Source organism: Leptonychotes weddellii, chromosome 7 (assembly GCF_054177405.1).
Source record: "Leptonychotes weddellii isolate Sample4059 chromosome 7, ASM5417740v2, whole genome shotgun sequence".
Taxonomy (NCBI): Eukaryota; Metazoa; Chordata; class Mammalia; order Carnivora; family Phocidae; genus Leptonychotes; species Leptonychotes weddellii.
The window spans coordinates 77,642,042-77,660,572 of record NC_138375.1 but is presented as its reverse complement, the minus strand read 5'-3'; the positions used below and the strand labels follow the sequence as shown (position 1 = coordinate 77,660,572).

Here is an 18,531-nt window from a genome sequence, read left to right as displayed (position 1 = left end):
GGGGAGGGGGGATTGGTTAGCCCGGTGATGGGTATTAAGGAGGGCACATACTGCATGGAGCAATGGGTGTTATACGAAAACAATGGATCGTGGATCACCACATCAAAAACCAAAGATGTATGGTGACTAACATAACATAATAAAATTAAAAAATAAATAAATACCTTCCGCCGCGGGAGCCATTGAGGAGTAGCAGCCATGGCTCTGCGCTACTCTATGGCCGTGGGCCTCAACAATGGCCACAAGGTGACTAAGAACGTGAGCAAGCCGAGGCACAGCCACCGCCGCGGGCGCCTCACCAAGCACACCAAGTTCGTGCGGGACATGATCCGAGAGGTGTGCGGCTTCGCCCCCTACAAGCAGCGGGCCATGGAGCTGCTCAAGGTCTCCAAGGACAAGCGTGCCCTCAAGTTCATCAAGAAAAGGGTGGGGACACACATCCGCGCCAAGAGGAAGAGAGAGGAGCTGAGCAACGTCCTGGCCGCCATGAGGAAAGCGGCAGCCAAGAAGGACTGAACCACCCCCCCGCCACCATGTAATAAAGCCTTTTTGGGAAAAAAATAAAATAAATAAAATAAATAAATAAATAAATAAATAAATAAATAAAAATAAAACCCAAAACTTGGGGTGCCTGGGTGGCTCAGTCGGTTAAGTGTCTGACTCTTGATTTTGGCTAAGGTCATGATCTGAGGGTCGTGAGTTTGAGCCCGGCATCTGGCTCCGTGCTGGGTGTGGAGTCTGTTTAAGATTCTCTGTCTCCCTCTCTCTGCCCCTCTGCCCCACTTCTCTCTCTCTAAAAAGCAAACAAAAAAAAAACCCCCAAACTTGTTGTTTACTGTCACTATTTTTTCAGTACTGTTTAATGGAAGCATTTTCCAAGGGTCTGCTATGTAAAGTTAGTTTTATTTATTGTTGTTAATTATTATACTTATGCTATCATAACTTAAAAACTGTAAAAGAGAATTATTGCTTGTCATTCATCTGAAGCAGCTCAGTTTTCATGTTACTATTTTTCCTGTTGTTGAGGAATTTTACTTGCTACCGCTTTGAAGAAGTAGCTATGATGAGAGAAGGGTTTGTTGGGAAAATCTGTAAGAAGGAGGGGCAATTTAAGTTTAAAATTTTGCTGGAGACTCACTGCCTCCAGAATTCTGAGTTTCAAATGACCTTTTGTTTCAGGGTCAGGAAACAGGTTAGATGATAGCTAAACTTTGAAATCACACATTTAATCTGTGACTTAGTAAATTCACATGCGGCTAATCCACAATTGGTTTTATATTTTTTGTTTTTGCAACATGAACATTTTTTTTTTAGTTCATGCATAAACTACTTAAATCAATACATTTCAGTGGAAACATGAGGCAACTGAAATTTTCTGCCCCAAATTGATATGTAATTGATATAATCCATTGATAATTGATTTTTGTAGTCATGTATGGATTTGAAATTATTTTGCTGTAGAGAGTATGACTGCTTTAATATTTTAGACTTTGAAACATATGAAGCATTTTGTAGACATGAGGTACACATGCTGTTATAAAGATGCACAAAGCCAAGTGTCTGAAGTAAGGAACAGAATTAAATCATGAATAATTTACAAATTGAAATAATATAGTCTGTCTTGGTCTTTAGAAAGTAGGAGTAATGCTTTGATAAAGCCAAAATAATTTTGTAAGGTATGGGTTAAAGGCAAAATTTGGAAGCCAGAGTAGATTGCATTTTATATAATAATTTTAATATTTAAATCAAACTTTTATGCTCTTATTACAAGGGAACACCTTATTTCTACCAGAGAGCCCCCCCTTGAATAGGGGGAATCCTTTTAACTTTAATTTTACATTTATTCTCATCTTTTGCTCTCATTTGGATCTGTTTTGGTGAAACCTGGTCGAAGTCCTCAGAAAGGTGAATGTATAAGAAGAAATTGAACTGAGCCTGGCCCCCTCTCTTAGGTCTTTCTGGAAATGAAGAGGAAGGAGAGAAGAACCTTTTAGAGAGAGTCACTTGATAGATAAGTGGCCAGTGGGAGATTGTTGAAGGGAAAGAATGATTGTAAAATAGAGTCATGATCCTAAAGAGGATAATGTGGGAAAGAACACAAGACCATACTCTTTTTGTTTCTAGTGCTACCCTTTCTCATCTTCATGAACCTCAATGATTTTGTGTTCTAATCACATTGTTTTTTTCAGTCTGTCTCTGCAGTGATGTTCACTCCAAAGGAAATGAAATGAAAGGAAGTGTTGGCTGCTGGCTTGGAGACAGTGGTGGCCAGTCATTAGAGGACAAAGCTGGTTAAGTGAACTATGGAAAAATCACCAAAATATTGGTAAGAAAGACCCATCAGAGAGCAGTGTGAGGGTGAAGGGCAAGAGCTCTGTCTCCTGATGGATATGGGGGCAGAGAAGGATGACAGGAGAGTTATGGTAGGCAGTCCAGAGATTTCCCAGTGGTCAGGCTCACGTTCAGAGAGTGGACATGGCACAGGCATGTCTGATAATGAAAAGCTAGTCAAGGAGACTTTTCAGGGGATCAGAAAGCCTGGCTGATAACAGAAAATGGGGGGGGGGGCAGGGTTGGTGAGATGGAGGTGTTTCTTTTACAGGTATATAGGACATACATTGGCCAAGAAATCCAGAAACCTCCAGCTTGTATGCTAAGTGGGGTGTGTGTGTGTGAGAGAGAGAAAGAGGTCATCTTTCTAACAACCAGAATACTAGCATATTTTATGGCAGCCATTGATTGTGCTTTCTACTCATTATCTTATTTGGTCCTCTTCACAGCACTGTGAGGTAAATGCTGTCATATCCATCTTATAAATGAGGAAACAAGCTTGGAATGATGAAGTAACTTGCCCAAACTCATACAGCTAGTAACAGATGATACTGGGATTTGAACCTATGCTCTTAATCAGTAGGCCATGCTGAAAGCAAGGCAGTAGGCTTATTTATCAATAAGCCTCCAAGAAGGCTTCTGTAACCATGCTTCCCTCCCCTAGTTTGGATTATATGCTTCTCTTCCTTGTTCGGAGCACCTTTTGAAAACCCTATTTCTTAACAATATGTTATTTGGTTTGTTTTACTCTCTCTTCCATAATATTCCAAACCTCTCAGGGGTATTCTTTATGTCTTATCTAGGGCTCAAGTGTTAATAATTGTTATATCTCCAATACTTAGCATAGTGCCTGGCACATAATACACACTCAGTAAATGTTTATTGATATGTGATGAATTGATAAAGGAATATGATCTTTAAACAATTTTCCGTTACAAGATTGTGGAATCTTATGGGAAATTTTTCCAGATACCCACATGAAAGCACATGAGACTGATGAATTAAAAATAAAATATAAGTTCAAACCATCATTTTATAAATGTGTGCTGATTGCCTCAAGGTCATCATCATGTTGTATTGTCCAATCCCCGTTGAAATAAATAGAGATTACTGCATTTGCTAAAGTAAAGTTTTATGGTTTTAAAGTAATAATCATATTAAAAATAGATATATCACCTTTCAGTATTTTTGTACTTATACTTGGTACATTATTTACAACTAATGAACGAATTTTGATTGCTTAGGAAAAATGCTATTGTACGCCATAGCAGAGAGCAAAATACCTGACTGTAAGAATTTGGGGAAGTTAAATGAATCTTGCAATATTGCTTTCTATATTTTTAACATAGTTCCACAGCTGACATTTATTTATTTATTTATTTATTTATTTTTAAGATTTTATTTATTTATTTGACAGAGAGAGAGCACAAGCAGGGGGAGTGGCAGAGAGGAAGAAGCAGGCTCCCTTCTGGATGCGGGGCTTGATCCACCTGAGCCACCCAGGCGCCCCAACACAGCTGACATTTAATAAAATTATTCTGAACAGATTTGCAAGTGGGTCATAGAAAGGTTTCTTTCAAAGATCTTGATTTTGTAATACTTTATTTGCTGTATATATATGGAGATTATATGTAGGTGATGTCTGTCTTAGAAATTAAAGTCACTAGGGGTGCCTGGGTGGCTGAGTCATTAAGCGTCTGCCTTCAGCTCAGGTCATGATCTCAAGGTCCTGGGATGGAGACCCGCATCGGGCTCCCTGCTCAACGGGAAGCCTGCTTCTCCCTCTCCCACTCCTCCGCTTGTGTTCCCTCTCTTGCTGTGTCTCTCTCTGTCAAATAAACAAATAAAATCTTTAAAAAAAAGAAATTAAAATCACTAAAAGATTTTCTGAAGACAAACACTTTTTCATTTATAAATTTGGTAAATTTGACAGTTGGGTATGTGAAAACCTGGTCACTAAAAATCTATATTATTTAAAAATGATTTGGATATATTTTCAAATATACTTTTGTTTTTAAAAACAGCAAAATAATTAGATGGAAAATACTATAATATTTGCTGTGGAGAAACAAAATTTTGTGGATTTATGAATGAAAATGTGATTAAATATTCTGGATTCTTGCAAGAAAGCAGAAAGCTGTGGATTACATTTTTTTAAAGTTTTTATTTAAATTCCAGTTGGTTAACATACAGGGTTATATTCGTTTCAGATGTACAATATAGTGATTCATCACTTCCATACATCACTGGGTGCTCCTCATGAGAAGTGCACTCCTTTGTCCCCATCACCTATCTCACCCATCCCCCCACCTTCCCTCTGGTAACCCTCAGTTTGTTCTCTATAGTTAAGAGTCTGTTTCTTGGTTTGTCTCTCTCTCTCTCTTTTTTTTTTCCCCTTTGCTTGTTTGTTTTATTTTTTAAGTTGCTGTGGATTAAATTTGTTTGTATAAATTTAACTTCTCAACTGGTAAATTAATTTTCCTCCTAGGGATGTATTTAATGTCTTATCTTAGATATTTTACTAAATAAAGGAGCTCAATGATAAAATAGTACAATTAACAAAGGTAAAATATGATAGTTAAATTTAGAGACAGTGGGTGGTCAGTGAGTAGAAATGTACAATCACGTAATTCTAAATTTTTACATCTGGCAGCCAGAATTTTTAGTTTAAAATTTAGAAAGACAATTTTTAAGAGAGCTGGAAAATACCCACGTATGTTTCTTCACAATTATGGGGCTCAAAAGAACTTTAAGTGTATTGTGTACAGTGTCCAATCTGTCATTGTAGGGCCCATTAATTAAATTGTTTTTCTTTTTTACAATAGGGTTTTTTTTCCCCCAAACAATGTTTAGTTATTAATAAACAACTATTTAAATGATAGAAACATTGTTTTCCACAAATTTATGTATTTGGCGCTCATTGTTTTATAATATTTTAAAAGCATATTTTCTTACAAATATACTATATTATCATACAGTATATATGTAGAATTTGCTGTGGGGACTGATACATGTTTACTCACTAGGACAGAGAGGAAAGAAATATTCCATACCTGAGCAGTGCTAGTAGTTTCTGGTATTATCTCATTTCTCAGAAGATAACTTCCTGTTAGAACATGTTTGTTTTTAAAAAAGCAAATAAATAAAATGAAAAACAATTATTATGAAGAGACTTGTGATATTTGTGTTAAGAAGAGACAGTCTTTATCTCTGATAAGTAGGGTACATAAAAAAAAATCAGAAGATTGGCTATGAAAAGAAGACAATTTTAAGGAGCTCTAGAGGAAAAAAATGCTTTCAACTATTTACAAAATTCTTAAAACATAAAATGATGAATATGGTGGGCTAAGCCTTTACTTGCTTTATATCATTTGATCATAACAATAAAGCAATTATCTTCTCTTAAGATGGGGAAATTGAGGCTTAGGTCTTGTAGCTTCCTCAAGGTCACACCCCAAGTGGCAAAGTTACTTTTACAGAGTTTACTGTTTAAGGGGGAATATAAGCAAATAGTTACAATGAAGACATGTGTGCAATAGATATATGTTACAAATAGGACTAGCATAGTGTTAGGAAGCATCTAGCAAAGGTATTAAATCCTGATCCAGTGCTCAGGCAGACCCTTCCCAGAAGAGTTAAGATTCACTAGAAATGAGAGGGAAGTCAGGATCAATCTAGTGAAGTAAACAGAACATAAGATTCATTGTCCTAGTTGGGACACTACTGAGCCTGAAAGGGAGGCCAATATTAACCATGTTTGTACAACAGAAATAAACAACCATCCTGGGCAAACCAGAATGTGTGGCAGTATAAGGAGTTTGGTCTTCATTCTAGAAGCCTTCAAGAACACTGAAGGATTTTATAAGGAATAACATGAACAGGTTTATGTTTTGGAATACTGAGACTGATAGTGGAAAATGGTTGGAGGAAACCTGTAGATTATTTTAAGAGGCTGTTTCAGTAACACAGGATAGTGATGATGGTGGCCAGAATTGGATAGTATTAGACTAAAGGGAAATGGCTTAAGTTCAAGTGATATTTAGGATGTAGAATCATTAGAACTTGGTGTGTAATTGGATATGGGTACAGAGGGAGACATATTAATTGGATGTATATTGTAGTGGAGGGAAGGGAAGTCAAGGATGACACTGGATTTCTGGATTAACAACTTGAGTGAATGGTGGAGCCATTCACTGAGATGAAGAATATGGGGAGGAGTGAGGATGATGATGAATTTACTTTTGTTCAGTTTTATATTTGTTCATTTTTAATTTTATTGATTTTTAAAATTTTGAAACAATAAAAAATGTATAGAAAATTTGCAGGCACAGTACACAGACCATTTTTTTTCCAAAACCATTTGAAAGTAACTTGCCAGTATGATGCTCCACCACTCCCAAATACTTTACTATGTATTTCCTATCAGTAGGGACATTTTGCCTGCTTAACTATAATACAACCATAAAAATCAATGATGTTATACATTACTTCTATCTGATTCTCAAATCCCAATCAAGTTTGCCACTTACCTCAATCCTGTCCTTTAAAACAGAAGGATATAGTTAAGAGTCACTTGTTGGATATAGTTGTAATACCTCTTTAGTCTCTTTTAGTCTCTTTCAGTAGGAGGCAGCAATAAAATTTTTTCTAGTCTTCAGTGACCTTGACATTTTGAAGATTACAGACCAGTTATTTTCTAGAATGTACCTCTGGGCCTTTTCCAACTACAGAGAGTAGGGCATCTGTTGTATGAAAAAATTAACTTCTTTCAATACACCTGGAATGGTTTTAATTATGTACTATTCTTAAGAGAGTTGCAAAAATGGTCACTGTGTTCTTTCGTTCATTTGAAAAAGACTGAATTAATAGAGTTTGAGAGGAATACCTCAAAAGTGATGCTGTTTTCTCCTCATTGAATCCTATCAGATGACACAGAGTTTTGATTTGTCCCATTACTAATGCTCACTTGATTAAGGATGTGTCTCTTAGGATTCTCAGCTATTTAGTTTTTTTGTTCTCTGTTGGTAATTAGTAAGTATTTTGTAGGGAAGTTCTCTAAGACTTTGCAAATAGCCCATTTCTCATTAAACTTCCAATTTACTCATTTATTTATTTATAGTAATAGTGATTAATATGGGTCTTAATTCTTTACTGTCATTTATCTTGGTATTCAGATTGTTCCTAATTTAGCTAGTGGAAGACCTTTGCAGATGGTTTATGTTTTCTCTTGACACGTCTCCATTACTTTTTTTTTTTTTTAAGATTTTATTTATTTATTTGACAGAAAGAGAGCACAAGCAGGGGGAGCAGGGAGAAGCAGGCTCCCCGCTGAGAGCCTGACATGGGGCTCGATTCTAGGACCCTGGGATCATGACCCGAGCCTAAGGCAGATGCATAACCCACTTAGCCACTCAGGTGCCCCCCATTACTTTTTATTTGTTTCTTTCTGGCATAAGATATGAACAAGGTCATCTTGTACTTTCTCTACCCTAGCCCTGGAATTAGCCATTTTAGCCCTGAGTAACATTTAATGGAGAATAACATTTAATGGAGAATAATATTTAGAAGACGAAGTCTGGGCACTAGGTGTGTTCTTTGCTTTTGGAGTGTGGTACTTTGAAGTTTTTCAGTGGAGAGAGCTAAGATATATATGCCTGTATATATGAATGTCCAGATATTTGCATTTCATCTATCCATCTCTCTATTAAACCATGAATGTATAGTGGTAGCACGAGTTTTAATCTAGCACCTCAGGGTTTATTCTAATTTTCTCCCTTTCCATATAAGTAGCCCCCTTCCTTGCTGCTGAGAAAACTGGCTCCCATTGGCCTAATTGGGTTACTTATTTTCCAAATCCTTCTGTGTGTAATCAGCCTCTCCTTTCCAATGCTATCCTCTCTCCTCTGTAGGTGCACTATCGCCCTGTACAGGCTGTGTCATCCATACGAGACTGCTCTTCTGTGTGAACAGATCCTCACCCTACTCAGGCTTGGCCACTGTACTGACCTTTGTGTGGAGACATTTCTACCCAGGTGGTATCAGGTGGGCTCCCCACTTCTAACTCCTTCCACAGCAGGGTAGATATGCGATTATTTCCGTTTAGTTGTGAATGAAAAAAAAGGGTGGTAGCTAAAAGGTCACTCATTCAGGAAAGACTTTTTTTGATCAGATGCCAATCTGAGGGCAAATTTAAAGATATAGAAGAGATAGGATTAATTTTAAGTGTGAGAAAAGTCCAACTTCCCACTTCAATAGAATGGGAGGAGGAATGGCTTCAATACAGGTTAGTTTGAGAATTTCCTGGCTGGAAGAGGAATGACTTTCTATCTTACGGCTTTTAGTTTCTCTGTGCAGAGATTGCTGAGAAGGAGTGATTTAGTTGGAGGTTTGAGGAAAGTAGAGAGGGTTTTGAATCACTGTAGAGAATGAGAAAGTGAAATGAGCAAAAACAAAACAAACACAAATTTCTGAGTATTATGGAATATCTGAGAATTGAAACTGAAAATGAGTTGAGACTCCCACCTGAATGGTTGCAGTGTTTTCTCCAGCAAGCACCAGTGCTAGGAGTGGAGAAGGCAGTTTCTATCAGGCAGTTAAATGGCACAAGTAAGCTGAAGATACTGGGTAGAGAGAGGTTGATGCGAAGGAAATGAATGTTGAATATTGAAATGAGTAGTTATTATTTTTGTTTTAAAGATTTTATTTATTTATTTGACAGAGAGAGAGACAGCAAGAGCAGGAACACAAGCAGGGGGAGTGGGAGAGGGAGAAGCAGGCTTCCCATAGAGTAGGGAACCCGATGCGGGGCTGGATCCCAGGACCCTGGGATCATGACCTGAGCCAAAGGCAGATGCTTAACGACTGAGCCACCCAGGCGCCCGAAATGAATAGTTATTAAGAAAAGAAAGGAAGAGAGGAGGGGTCTGGAAGAAAGATAGTAGGTGGGTCAATGGCCTATCTCGAAGTCCTTGTGTGACTTGGTCCCAAGCAATCAGAAACCCACTCTAATTTAAGGGTATTTGTATAGGGGTAGGGAGGGGAAGGATTTGTTATGAGTATATTGAGTAGCTCACAGAATTAAGTCAGGCTGAACAATCATGTCTTAGAAATACAGGAAGCATGTGGCTTTGATGTTGTGGGTATTAGGAAACCTCTTCAGGTGACCAGTACTGGAATGAATCAGTTCCAGCTCTACTATCATCTGTTCTTGTGTTACTGCTCAGGATTCAGATACCAAGAAGAAAACTTAGTTTAAATGGCTTGGGTCTTGTGTTCACCTCCTTGGCCAGGAGATTAGGGTTCTACCAAGAAGGCATGAAATGGGTTAGAAGTAATTCCTAAAGGAAAACAAGCGTACTGTTAAGAGAAGGAGAATGGATGCTTTTGGTGCCAAAAACAGGAGATGTTCAGCATTGGTAGATTGCATGTATGGTATTAAATTTATGTAGGATAAAGCTTAATTTCATATGGAGAGAAAGGTGAATAGAATGCTAATCATTTTTTTGCTTTTATTTTTTTTACAAAAATAATACATGTACCTTGTAAAAATAATTAAAACTATTCCCCTCCCCCATATCTTCAATGAATGTGATAATAAGACAGCAAAAGGGAGAAGTGGGTGGGTGATAGAATTGTTACAGTATTTCTTTTCCTTCGGTGCCCACAGTTCTTAGTCACACTGCTTTGAGGAATGAAGAGGTAGACCAGACAGAGAGGTGAGCAACAAAGCAAAGCTTATTGAACGACAGTAAAGTGATAGCACAAAAATCTCCTGAAAAGGGAGGGGACCTGAGACGGTTGCCACTGGAATTTCTAAGTCTTGGGGTTTTTATGGGCTGGTTGGCGGGCTGTTTTAATCTGATTAACTCTCCAGGAGCCTGTCATCCAATCAGGTTTTTGTCATCCATCTATCAGGTGGGAAAGGGTGGAGGGCTCCGTCCAGGGGGGGTGTAAAATCCTCCTAAGGGTGGTTTCCTCTTAGGGCGGGGCCTTTGTCCTTGCCTGTCTTTCTTCCAGCTATCCTTAATCAGAACGATTTGAAAGTCATGATACGAACATTTTCTATGGTTCAGATCTGTCGTGTACACTGTGGATATGAAAGTGAATAAAGAGAGTTTGGTCTTTTGCTTGTAGGGTAAAATTCAAAACAGTACATTGAAAACTTGAAGGTCTTAATACAAATCCAAGATTTGTTTTACTAAAAATGTCTCTCTTTTTTTAAGGATTTTATTTATGTATTTATTTACGGGGGGGGGGTGGGAGGGAGGAGCAGAAGGAGAGGGAACGGGAAATAATCTCAAGCAGACTTCACGCCAAGCACTGTTGCACCCTGGGCTCGATCCCACAATCCCCAGATCGTGACCCAGAGATCACGACCGAAGCCAAAACCGAGTCAGATGCTCAACTGACTGAGCCACCCAGGTACCCCTAAAAATGTCTCCTTTTAACAAAGACAGGTAAATAAGTATGTGTCTTCAACTTATATAATAAAGTCAAATATGAATTTTTTTTAGTCTTTTAAAATTTCCTTTCTTAATTCCTACATTTAAGAATTGGCTTGTTTTTTTTGTTATTGTTGTTCTTTTCATTGTCCACTATTTTTGAGGCAATGTGTGGCCCCTTTTATCCCCCCCAAACCCCTCCCAGCCTGCTTTAGAAAGTCAGCATTTTAGTGTAAACAGTTTTATTGAGTAGACTCTACTTGGTAAATATTAACACAATAATGCTTTCATTTTTCTCCAGTCACAATTCTCAGTAGTGCTTTGTAGAAATCTCCCAAGACAATTTCTTGGGCATATTCCACGTCTTTCTCATCACTTTCAGTTGTTAAAAAAAAAAAAAAAAGCAAAACCAAACTAATTTCACTCCATTGTAAAAATCCAGTCTCAAATCTGATTGAAATACAATCCTTTCAGTTCCCTCTACTAGCATCTAACTCCTTTGTTGGGGAAGAGGAATATGAGAAATGGCAGGGGTTGCTTATTGGAGAGGAGGAAGTACTGCTGCCCACAAGAAAGTGCATGACTCTGTTGCTGCTGGTGGTCACTGAGGATGTGGTAGTCTCCTCATAACTTTCTGCAGTTTTTAGCATTGTGTAGCTTCACCTTGGAGGATATGGCACCTCTCTGAGGATATGGCAGAGGAGGCACCCATGTCTTCCTTTAGTCCTGCCTTTGGTCCACATTCCACCTCCCATAGGAAGCAAGCTTTCAGGTAACCCTAGGGGTTGGACTTTCCCCTCTGTCCTCTATATTCCTTTGTATTGAGTCAAACACAGAGGTCCTCCGCTGCACCTTCTGATAGATCAGGAAACTGGGAACAAGTTGGAAGTTTCCTCCATGTTTTTCTTAAATTCCCTATAACATGGTCTCGTTTTGTCCCTCTCTCCTGGGCTCAGCCAGCATGTCCTTCTCCTTCAAAATCTCCAGAAAAGACATAGGTCAGGTTCTCTGTCAGATTCCCTCATGGGGCTCCCTGCACTTTGAAGGTAGCTTCAAGCTGGTCTCTTGGTCCCTGACTATAAATATTTAGCTAAGTAGTAGGCTGTCAATCTTTCTGCCTTGCGAGAACTCACATTCTGTATTTCACCGGAACTCCCTCTTCACTTGGCTTCGGGTGGGTTGAGGGGGTGTACTTTTCTGCCCACTTAGGGCTGACATGTTGGTTGGGAATAGGAGAGGTGGTTCCTTTGCCTGTGAATAAGTCCCCAGGAAGGCTTTTGGCCCCAGTGGTTGGAGAGGCCTACATTTATTTATTTATTTTTTTAGATTTTATTTATTTGAGAGAGCACGAGCAAGCACAAGCAGGGAGGAGCGGCAGGCAGAGGGACGGGGAGAAGCAGGCTCCCCACTGAGCAGGAAGCCTGATGCAGGCTGATCCCAGGACACTGGAATCATGACCTGAGCCGAAGGCAGATGCTTAACCGACTGAGCCACCCAGGTGCCTAGAGAGGCCTTTAAAAGTATGGAATCCTTATACTATTTTATCATCATTTTTCAGCCAGAATAACCAATTCTAAGACAAAGAGAGAAGTCCCATTCAACATTCTATTATTAGAGCACAAAACTAAAGTAAATGATACTCTTCATTCTTACTTGACTTTGCCTTATGTAATGAAAAGAAAAAAAAATACAAAGTAACCCACAGGATATGGCGAACCAAATTTTTTCAGTGCCTAAGATTTTAAGTTAGGTATGTTTAGAGCAGCATTGATTTTCCAAGGTCATCAGAAGTACTATTAGTGAATAATATTATAGTTGTTTTGTCTGATTTCCTGTTGGAATACGGCAGGTATAAGATGGGTGTCAGAGTGAGGGAGAGGAGTTAGGCCTATTATTAAATCATTGGTCAGTCAAGAATATAACTCAGTAATAATGTTTAACTGTTTTTATTAGTAGGCTTTGAATATAATAAGCAGGATTGGCATTGATTTAAAAACAATAAACATATTTCCCTTTAAGAAAACCTTTGAAAGATTTTTTAAAAATTTAAATAGATGTTAAAATGTACTTGTTAATCTTATGCCTCATAGTCCCCTTAACAGAGGTTTGAATATAGAAGTATTTTAGGTTCTGGCTTAAATATGAAGATGATTTTAAGCATTCCCAATGGCAAACAAATAATAATGATTATCATTCCCAGAGCAGTACTGTCTTCAAACTTTCTCAGCTGAATTCTTTCTGAGTGACATTTCTGCTATCCATATCCTTCTTGTTAAGAACTCAATAATGGACTAGGTTAATTAGAGATAGGTAATCTTACCTTGTATTAATCATCCTTCTGTCAGAATAAATTAACCTTTTTAGCTCCTATTTTCTGGAATTCCCAACCTTCGTAGACACTGTTCTCGAGGCATTAGATAGCCTCATAAAATTTTAAACTCATTTGAATTTAGAAATATTCATTACTGATAGAATTATTAAACTTAATAATCATGGAGATTTACTCTGAGATCACTGAAGATTAGACTAATTCAGGTACCTTATAGGCTTGTTTCTTCCTAGCTGTGTGATCTGGGGAAATTCAGTTATTATCTCTGAGTTTTCATTTCCTGACTTAAAGAATGGGAATAGTTATATTCATCTCAAATTATAGAAATCAAATGGAATAATACCTATAGTGGATTCTGAAATACACTACTGAAATGTTTGGGATTGTATTATTATTATTATTTTTTTAAAGATTTTATTTATTTATTCATGAGAGACAGAGAGAGAGAGAGAGAGAGAGGCAGAGGGAGAAGCAGGCTCCCAAGGAGCAGGGAGCCCGATGCGGGACTCGATCCCAGGACCCTGAGATCATGACCTGAGCCGAAGGCAGACGCTTAACCATCTGAGCCACCCAGGCGCCCTGGGATTGTATTATTTTGAAATATGGTCAAGTCAGAAGATTTCACTTTTTGTACTCTTGATGTTAACTGATGATGAATATCCTGGATCCTTTTCCCTGGCTCCCTTGTATCATTGTCAGGGAGCAAAATCATGGCAAAAAGTTGTGTGAGAGGGTATTCTGACCACTTGTGGCTCCCATAATTCTTTGGTAAATGTGTGGCCCAGGCAGCAGATTTATCAATCAGTCCATCGAAGAATAGAGCTTATCAGGCTGGCCACAGTGGAGATTCATGATACCCCATGACAAACTGAAAAATGAGCATGTGTTAAAATAAGCCTATTAATGTAAATATAAGTTTATCTGCTTTTAAAAGGCAAAATAATGCAGTGAATTTCAGAGGTAATTTAGGAAATATTCGAACATTTGGCTTTAATTAGAAAGGCAGGAAAATATATCAGAACTAGATTCCATTTGGGCAGGGTTTGTTTATTCTTCTCATCTTGACTTTGAGCCAAAAATCCTCAGTTTTGACTAGTTTTAAATGTTTCTCCAAATTTGGGCAGAGCCTTTTGCCTATTTAGAGATAGATGCTGCTTAGTTCAGCATTAGATAACACGGATGGAGGCCCATGCATATCAGGACCCACCAAAATAAAGAGCAGGAGAAGGTCACAAGGGTAGATAATGGTACGTGTGTGAACAGAGGGGCACCACTAATAAGTAAATGAGTACCTCATGAGGTGGAAGTAATCCCATTCATCAGAGTTCCTCTTGGGCAAAGAATGTATATATGTAGAAAAGATACTTTGATAAACTACTTGGGGGTAGTTTGACAATACACTGTGTTTGTAAAGCTTTGAGAAAATAGGGACTTTCATTTATTTCTGTTTGGAGTATAAATTGATACAACTCCTTAGGAGGGAAATGTAGGAATGTTTATCAGAATTACAGTTGCATATCCAAAAAGACATCCAGATGGCCAGCAGACACATGAAAAGATGCTCATCATCACTTATCATCAGGGAAATGCAAATCAAAACTACAATGAGGTATCCCATCACACCTGTCAGAATGGCTAAAATCAACAACACAAGAAACAACAGGTGTTGGCAAGGATGTGGAGAAAAAGAAACCGTCTTACACTGTTAGTGGGAATGCAAACTGGTGCAGCCACTCTGGAAAACAGTATGGAGGTTCCTCAGAAAGTTAAGAATAGAACTGCCCTATGATCCAGTGATTACATTATTGGGTATTTACATAAACAATAAACAACTAAATAAACTCTTAATTCATAGGGATACATGAACCCCTGTGTTTAAAGTAGCATTATTTACAATAGCCAAGATATGGAAGCAGCCCAAGTATCTATCATTTGGTGAATAAAGTATATATAGATATATACATATATACATAAAAAGAATGAAATCTTGCCATTTGCAATGATATGGATGGAGCTAGAGAGTATAATGCTAAGTGAAATAAATCAGAGAAAAACAAATACCACATGATCTCACTCATGCATGGAATTTGAGAAACAAATGAGCAAAGGGAAAAAAATAAGAGCATAATGAATGCACTTGGGATAAGCACATGGTGATGTATGGAAATACTTAATTACTATATTGTACACCTGAAACTAATACAACACTGTATGTTAACAAACTGGAATTAAAATAAAACTTAAAAAAAAGAAAAGAGGGGCACCTGGGCAGCTTAGTTGGTTAAGTGTCTGCCTTTAGCTCAAGCCATGATCTCAGGATCTTGAAATCGAGCCCCACATCTCGGCTTCCTGATCAGTGGGGGATCTCCTTCTCCCTCTCCCTCTGCCCCTCCCCACTTTGCCCCTTGCACCTACTTGTATGCTAGCTCTTTCTCAAATAAATAAATAAAATCTTTTTTTAAAAAAAGAAAAAAAATATTACAACTGCACATATCTTTTTTTTTTTTTAACAACTGCATGTATCTTATCCAACAATACCATTACTGAGAACTTATTCTATGGGGCCCAATGTCCATAAATATGTTAAGTTAATTATGGTACATAGATAAAATGGAATTCGGTGGAACAATGAAAAAGATTTAGAAAGCTCCCTATGTAGTGATAGGAAAGATATCCAAAATATGTAGTACAGAGAAAAAAAAAATTAAGGTATAGGACAATAATTAATTTAACCTATCCATGGACATTGGGTTATTTCTGATTGTTTTCATTTACAATAATATTGCAACACGTAAACTCATATAGACCTTATTTTGCATTAGTGTATGCATACTCACAGAATAAATTCCCAGTAGTGGTATTGTTGGACAAGATATATGCAGTTGTTATTTTGATAAACATTACTACATTTCCCTCCAAAGCAGTTGTACTATTTTATACTCCCAACAGAGAGAAGTACCCCTTTTCTCAAAGCTTTGCCAACACAGTGTTTTGTCAAACTTTTACATTTCCACAAACCTGAGAGGAGACAAATGGCATCTTGGTCTCTAGTTTTTGTTGTTGTTTAAATTCAATTTTTAAAAAATATACAGACTATCTCAAATGTAGGGAAAAGTTGCAAGTGTAGAGAATGTTTTCTTCCCTGAACTACTTAAGAATAGGTTGGCAACATCATGTCCTTATACCCCTAATACTGTAGGGTGTATATGTTACAAGCAAGCACATTCTTCTGCATAACCAAAATAAAACCATCGATATCAGAGCATTAGTTTTGATATATTAATATCACCTAATTCTCAGATTCCATTCATGTTTTGCCCATTATCCCTGGTATATCCTTTACAGCAAAAGTATATAGTCAAGAATCATGTATTGTGCTTAGCTGCTGGGCCTCTTTAGCGATTGAAATCGATTTGAAATGGTTCCTTCCTCTTCTTTCACTTTTATAATCTGGATACTTTTGAAGATTATAGGACAGATATTTTGTAAAATATTTCTTAATTTGGGTTTGTCTGACATTGTTTTGGGACTCAATTCAGATTATACATATTTGGCAGGAATATGGCAGAAATAATGTTGTGTTCTTCTTGTTGCAACCTATCAGGTGACTCACAATTTTGATTTGTTGTATTACTGATGATGTTTATTCTGATCATTAAATTGTTGGCTGCCAAAATTCTCCACTGTAAATGTAGTCTTTTCCTTTTGTAATGATTGTTTAATAAAGTACTTTGAAACTATGTATATAGCTTCAGTGTTAAGATTTCAGTGTATCAGTTTGTTTCCTTTAGTAATATCACTGTGGACTCATGGTTTCTATTATATTTAATAGGTCATAATCTGTTACTATCATTATTTATTTTCATGGTCAGGTTGTCATAGATGTGGTCAGAGGGTGTTCCTTCAAGCTGGCTCCTCTGTCCTTTTGACTTATCTCCATCATCTGTGAGCACTTCTTGCTTTATGATCCAAAGAAATGTTCCAGGCTCATGTTGTACTTTGCTTGTCCTAGACCTGGAGTCATCCATTTCTTCAAGGAAACTTTTAGTGGAGTGTGATATTTAGGAGCCAAGATATGGATGCTAGGTGTGTTCCTTGCTATTGGGGTGTCTCTATTCCTGGACTGTCTTAATAAACAAACACTTTTTTCTTCCTCCCTCGCTCCCTCCCTTCCTTCCTTCCTTCCTTCCTTCCTTTTTCTCTTTCTCTCTATTAAAAGCTATGGGTTGATACTCTAACTTCAATTCTTATCTAATACCACATGATTCATTTTAGTTACCTCCCTTTCCATATTTTTCATTCCCTTCTGTGACAGTGAGAAACTTATTTCACATTGTCCTTAAATATTTACTTATTTAATGATTCCCCGTATATGTAACACATCTCCCTTCACTGCCCTTCTCCCACATTAATACTTTCCTCAATCTTCTTGGGCTTTGTGCCAGATACCTTCCTTTTTCCTCTTCCCTCCCTCCATTTCCTACAGATGTTCTCTTCACTCTTCATAGGCTCTAACAAGTCAGGCTTCTTGGTGAAGTTTTAATTTGCATTTTTGTTGTTGCTGTTGTTATGAGGGAGGTTGAGCAATTTTAATGAAGAGTGCCAATATAAATCCTTTCTTCATTTCCCATACAAAATCTTCAGTAAAATCACCATTGCCCAATAATATTTTTTTGTGAGTGAATTATTTAGTAGTTCTTGAATCAGAGCTGAGTTTTATGTTCAGCTGTACAGAGTGAATATTATTTAAATAATTTATTCATTTCACACTATTTATTGACTTCACTGTATGTTCCAACCACTGTTTTAGGCACTAGTGGTAAGGATCTAGGATCTAGTGGTAAGAAGAAAGAGACAAATTGCCTTCCCTCGTGGAAGTTGTATTTTTAATGGTGGGGTCAAATAATGAGCAATTTAGCTTAGATGCTTAGAATGTAATCTCAGTAGTGAAAAATCTACAGAGAATAAAGTACAGAGACAGCATTTGCACTTGAAGGTGCTGGAGCAGCAGGGAAGCCTTAGTGGACACATGGGGGTTAGAATGGAAAGAAATATTTGGTGTATACATTCCAAGGGTCAGCATCTGGGGAGACCTGTCTCTCCGTGGAAGGAACAAGCCAATTGCTGGGACTGAGAGCCTGAGTCAGGGATCCAAACTAGAGAGGAGAGCCGCCATTCCCTATAGACCTCTTGCTAATTAACGCTGGGGCCACTTCTGAGAGGCAGGCCTGTGAAATACTGTCTTTGCAGCTTCATTTCTAACAAAGACATCAGAAACGACAACTTCGTAAGTAACCGATAAAGTTTTGTCTTAAGTTTTTTTTAACCTATTTCTAATCTTTATGACCTCATCCTTGCAAGTTCGGGGATATTAGTTCCATCTTACAGATGAGGAAACTGAAGTACTTAAGGATTAATAACTTGTCTTAG

At 37.7% G+C, this 18,531-nt stretch overlaps 1 protein-coding gene and 1 pseudogene across 3 annotated transcripts in view; both read left to right on the top strand.

Annotated features, from left to right (window-relative positions):
• The first annotated feature begins 146 nt into the window (after positions 1 to 146).
• LOC102729665 (large ribosomal subunit protein eL36 pseudogene) lies at positions 147 to 533 on the top strand (annotated as a pseudogene).
• A 1,171-nt stretch (positions 534 to 1,704) lies between these two features.
• LOC115943757 (uncharacterized) overlaps positions 1,705 to 18,531 on the top strand; it is a 61,399-nt gene continuing 44,572 nt past the window's right edge. For 2 of the 3 annotated variants that reach the window (XR_014147066.1, XM_081826578.1), the window contains exons 1-2: positions 1,705 to 2,326; positions 8,241 to 8,373. Coding sequence is in view for 2 of the 3 variants with exons in the window: in XM_081826578.1 (XP_081682704.1) it covers positions 2,304 to 2,326; positions 8,241 to 8,373 (156 nt within the window). In the remaining variant the exon portion in view is untranslated. The remainder of the gene's footprint in view (positions 2,327 to 8,240; positions 8,374 to 18,531) is intronic. The other variant, XM_081826579.1, reaches the window with a different exon arrangement.